This window comes from Galeopterus variegatus, unplaced genomic scaffold (genome assembly GCF_000696425.1).
Source record: "Galeopterus variegatus unplaced genomic scaffold, G_variegatus-3.0.2 Scaffold13943, whole genome shotgun sequence".
Classification (NCBI taxonomy): domain Eukaryota; kingdom Metazoa; phylum Chordata; class Mammalia; order Dermoptera; family Cynocephalidae; genus Galeopterus; species Galeopterus variegatus.
The window spans coordinates 18,223-23,324 of NW_007740054.1; the positions used below are offsets into that span (position 1 = coordinate 18,223).

The window sequence follows — 5,102 nt, forward strand, 5'->3', positions numbered from 1 at the left end:
ACCCCGGATGAAGGGAGTCAGGGAGGGCTTCCTGGAGGAGGTGACAGCTGACCCAAGAGCTAAAGGATGACAAAGGGTTAAATGGGGGCAGGGGAACGGGGTGAGAATGTGGAGGGGCACAAGAGGGGTAAACCTGGAAGGAGACAAGGGAGCACCACGCCGGGAAGTGACAACTTCCCTGGAGACTGGGCATCATCCCTGGTGAGGTTGTGGGTAGTTTAGCAAGGAGAAGAGCCAGCCTCTGCACTGGGCACTGCCAAGTGGGCGGAGGAGAGGAGAGAAGCCCCTGCCCTTGTGGAGCTCATAACCTAGTGCCGGGGACAAAACGGGGGTGTCCAGGAAGAGCTCCTTCTGCTGGGGCCGGGAGGAGGCCAGGACATGCTCTGGTCCAGCTCTGCCCCGTGCAGGCCGCCTTGCTCTCCATGCAAAACGGAGACCACGGTAGCCAGCTTCTCTCGCAGGTCATGGTGACTTGGGTGGGATCCGGACCCTGCTGGGCTCCAAGGAGTTGGAAATGTGGAGGGGTCTGAGGATGTGGACTGTGAGCCTCATCCGGAAGCTTGGCTCCTCCTGGAGCTCCTCCAGGGGCGTTCAATGTTTAGATAACTGCCCGGCCTCAGCTCCCCTGTGTGAGAAGTGGGAGCCCTGTGAGAGCGTCCCCAAGTCCGGCCTCCACCCAGGGTTCTGCCGGCCCCCGCGCCATCCTGCTGAAAGGTGGCTTTCTCCTCTGGTGGCGTTGGTGGCACGTGTTGCTCTTGGTGTGTTTTTATTCATACCATGTGTATTGTCGTCTGCCCCATGAGGACAGGGACTTGTCCACTCACCACCAGTCCCCAGTGCCCTCCCAGCCCAGGCCCCACCGGGAGTGTCGCTGGCTCACTGACTGGCTTTGTTCTCGCTCGCAGCCGGGCTGTCCTCCAGGAGGTTCTCGATGCAGACCTGAGCAACGCGGCCTTCCCCTTCTCCACCCACAAGCTGGTGAGAGCCGCCGGGCACCTGGTAGGTACCAGCAGCTGCCGTCCATCCTCTGGGCTGCGGTGGCAGCAGCAGGCTGCAAGGGAACCAAGCTGGGGCTGGGACAGGGAGACTGGCACCCTGGGGACTTACCTCCCCCAGCCTTGGTCCCCAACTGTGAGGTGGGACAGTGAGGACCAGGAGGCCCTGCCCACTGGCTATCGGGAGTTTGGAGGGGAGATGGAGATCAAAGTCACAGTATAATCTGTCCTCTGCCCAGTGTCTGCCCAGGCTGGAGGCTCATTCCCTGGGAGCGCAGTCTGGGCCTTGCCGCTTGCACAACCTTCTCTCGTGTCCCCTCCTCCAGGGCATGGGTCACAGCCTCCCAAGCCAGGGTAACTGGCTATTTCCTCCGCCTCCCTTGAAATAACAGGGCCATGGGCGACTGAACAACTCATGGCTCCAACAGGTTTCCACGTCCTCCAAGGAGGCAGCTGTGCTCTGCAGCGTCCTCCACCCTGGCATTGTGGACGTGGGGAGGTGGGGGTGCCAGGCAGGAGCATGGCCAGTGCCTGATCAGCACCTTTGTGCCCCTGCCAGCTCCAGAAAGTCCAGGTCCTGGGACCGAAGCCAGTCTCCTTGGAGTCTGTGACGGTGTCAGGCACCCGGGCTCCGGGGCAGGAGGCTTCTTCCGAGACCCTGGGGTCAGGGTCCTGGTTCCAGATCTGGGCCAGCATGTCCCTCTTCTGGACCTCAGTCTCCTTTTTGGAAAATTAGCACCATGGTCTCTGCTTTGACTTCTCAAGGCTGAGATGAGGAGCTGACCATAAAAGTAACATCAGCCCCTATTTGTGGAGGGCTCGCTATGTGCCAAGCACTGTTCTGAGCACCTCGAGCCTCAGTTTCCTTTTTGGAAAATTAGCACCATGGTCTCTGCTTTGACTTCTCAAGGCTGAGATGAGGAGCTGACCATAAAAATAACATCAGCCCCTATTTGTGGAGGGCTCGCTATGTGCCAAGCACTGTTCTGAGCACCTCGACATACATGTTTTCCCATTTAGTCCTCAAAACAAGCCACAAGTTTCTGTCACAGGGTCTCTCAGTCTCAGCATGACTGACATTTGGAGCATGTATTCTGTTTTGTGGGAGGCTGTCCTGTGCTTTACGGGGTGTTTAGCAGCCTCCCTTGCCCCTGCCAGCAACACCCCAGTCATGACAATCAAAAATTTGTCCAGACATGGCTGGATGTCTGCGGGGGGCAACACCTCCTGTTGAGACCCTGGGTCTGTAAGCTGCACTGGCAGCAGTAACAGCTGGGCGTGGGGGGCCCTCCCAGAGCTCATGATGTGAGAGGTGTCACCCTGTATGTGGATGTTACCCTGAATCGAGCTCAGAGAGGCTGGATGGACCACGCAAGGCCACCTGGCTAATGAACCCGAAAAGTGCACAACTACGTGCCAGTTAACCGTTGTGCCCACGAGGAGAGGGTGGGGGTAGACAGCCTGGTTTGGGTGGCCCTCCCCCAGTTCTAGTTCCTACGTTTTCCACTGGAGGTTTAGTAGGGAAGGTGCTTAGAAACATTGCAGGGAGCGAGATCCTGGCCTGCAGAGGGGCTGGATGTCCTGGGGGACAAATCTGGGCCCTGTTAGCAAATAAACAACGTGGTGGTGTCGGGAGGAGGCCGCCAGAGGGAAAGTGAGATGCCGGCAGCTATGCGAGAGGAGCTGGCGGCTCCGGCTGCCTCTTCTCCAGAGGCTGCACTGGCGGCAGGAAGCCGGGGCGTCTCTGTCTAGCCTGCTTCCTGCCTCGTCGGTGCAGAGCTGCCTGTGGGGACCAGAGAGGGTGGGTGCTCCGAGAGAGCAGCACAGCTTGATCCTAGGCCACAGCAGCATCCAGACAGCCCCGACTGCAGTTCGGGTGTCCATGGGGTCCATGCAGCATCCAGCTCTGTTTGGGGCTCGGCTCTGATACGTGGAGGGGGCAGGAGCAGTGGGTTTCTCCCACAGCGCTGAGGCTTGGCGTAGGCTCAGCCTGTGTGTGGCTTGGCTCTTTGTGGGGGAGAAGACCAGGTGGGAGCACATCCCCTCCCGCCTGAGGCCCAGCCCCTGGCCCCCCACCAGCAGGGGTGCTCCAACAAGGCTGCTGGGACAGGCAGCTGCAGCGGCCTCCCCTGACCTGGGGGCCGGCCTTTCCTGGCTCTGGCTGCCTCCCTGAGCCTGGCTGGTGGCTGCTCACCTGTGGGTGAGGAGAGAGGCCAGGCCTCCAGGATGAATCTCTCTCCAGGGGAACAGGCCAAGCCAAGCACAAGGTGGGGTGTCCCCAGCAGCATGGGTGGAGCCCAGGACGTCCATGCAAGCTGCTTCTCCTCACTGTCGCCTCCAGGACTGGCTTACTGGTTTTGTGCAAAAGTGTTTTATTGCTTTATAAAATAATGCTCATTATTCTGTTTCTAACCATAACTCTGTGGCATGGGGTTCAGAGCACAGAGCGTGGTGCAGACCTCACGTCCAGTAAGACCACTTTGGGCATAGCCCTTGACCTCCCTGAGCCTTCCTTCCCTGAACCCTACTAGAGCAGGATTGTAGGTCCCCGAGCAGATTCCGTGAGATGCCGGCATAAAGCTTGCCTGGCTGCACACGTGATGGCCAGCGGTATTTCACCGTGGGATGTTGGGAACATCTGTAGAAGATGAACAGTTCGGGAAACCCCTCTACTTCCACCCCCAGAGGTCACGGCAGTTTGAAGTTCAGTGATTTCCTTTGATCTTTCCGTTACTGTGTGTCTGCCCGTCCATCCGGTGCATGCGGTCTGGGCACATGGCTTCGTTCGTACAGCACTGAGCTCCTTTTGAAGTTCCTTATCCTCTCAAGGACTCACCTCTCAGCTGCTATGTAAGCGGTGCCCTGTGCTTGGACACATGCATTGGAACGAGCCCTGGGAGGATCTTGCCTTGGATGTTATACTTTCGTGACTGCCTGATTGTTGACCGAAGGCAGACATCTAATCTGGACCCACTGAGTCAGAGATGTGTAAGGCAATTGCCTGGCCTTTTGGCTCATTCTGTAGTGTGTCTGGTCTGTTCTCTGGTATTTTCTGTGCCCGCTCCTCATGCCCAGTGCTGTCCTAGGGCGCTGCTGGGGATAGGAGGGAGATATGGAGCTTTCCGAGCCAGGGTGGCTGCCGCGCGAGGTTTGGAGGCGTGAGGAGGTTGAAAACACAGAGCCAGGCAGCACGTGAACATCGGCTGGTGAGAGGAGCAAGTCAGAGGTCACATTCGGACATGAGGAGGCTTCCGGGCTCTGTTTTAGCCATCCTGTCACAACGGGGCTGTTGGGAGGGTCTGTGTAACAGAGGCCAGGCCACTCGGAAAAGGGACCGGTCAGAGGTGTCACTGGTGACCTGTTTCCTGGCACTGAAGGGCACATTGGACTGTGCTGGACTCTCAGCTGAGTTCCAGCATTTTACTTTGAACTTATGGATCCATTCCCAATGCTGAGCTGCTCCCCCACCCTTCTCTCCACTGTCCCCTCACCTGGCTCTAGAATTAATTCCGGATGCATTGGTCAGGGGCCCGCTTGGTGTGGGGCTCTGGGACTCCAGGATGAGAGACGTGGCCCTGGGTGAGTTCACGCCATGGCTGAGGTCGGTCCCAGGAAGGAGCCCACAGCTGCAGCCCAGGTGGCAGGAGGGGCCCTGGGTGGCAGGAGTGTCATCCACTGGGCAAGGAGTTGACATGGACATGAAAGTCCCTCGAGACGGACGGTCACAAGAGGGAGAACTGGATCTTGACAAGAGAAAGGCGAGGTGGCAGGGAGACCTCTCGTGTCTCAGGCCTCTCGCTGGGAGCTAAGCGTGGCCCGTGTTACGAGGAGGCCTCGTCCCTGCGTCATGCAGCATCCCATGCTTCTCCTGCGGGGTCCCACTGGACATCTCCTGCCCCCTTGGCAGGTCAGGAGGAGCAGTGTCTTGGGTGGTGAGGGAGATGCTGTCCCCAGTCTGAGAGCTAAGCATGGCCCGTGTTATGAGGAGGCCTCGTCCCTGCGTCATGCAGCATCCCACGCTTCTCCTGCGGGGTCCCACTGGACATCTGCCCCCTTGGCAGGTCAGGAGGAGCAGTGTCTTGGGTGGTGAGGGAGATGCTGTCCCCA

General features: G+C 58.8%; 1 protein-coding gene across 1 annotated transcript in view; it reads left to right on the top strand.

The window, feature by feature from the left end:
• LOC103581790 (sarcosine dehydrogenase, mitochondrial-like) overlaps nucleotides 1-5,102 on the top strand; it is a 25,345-nt gene that overhangs the window by 17,156 nt on the left and 3,087 nt on the right. The window contains exon 5 of the mRNA XM_008563541.1: nucleotides 906-999. Within this exon, the coding sequence (XP_008561763.1) occupies nucleotides 906-999 (94 nt within the window). The remainder of the gene's footprint in view (nucleotides 1-905; nucleotides 1,000-5,102) is intronic.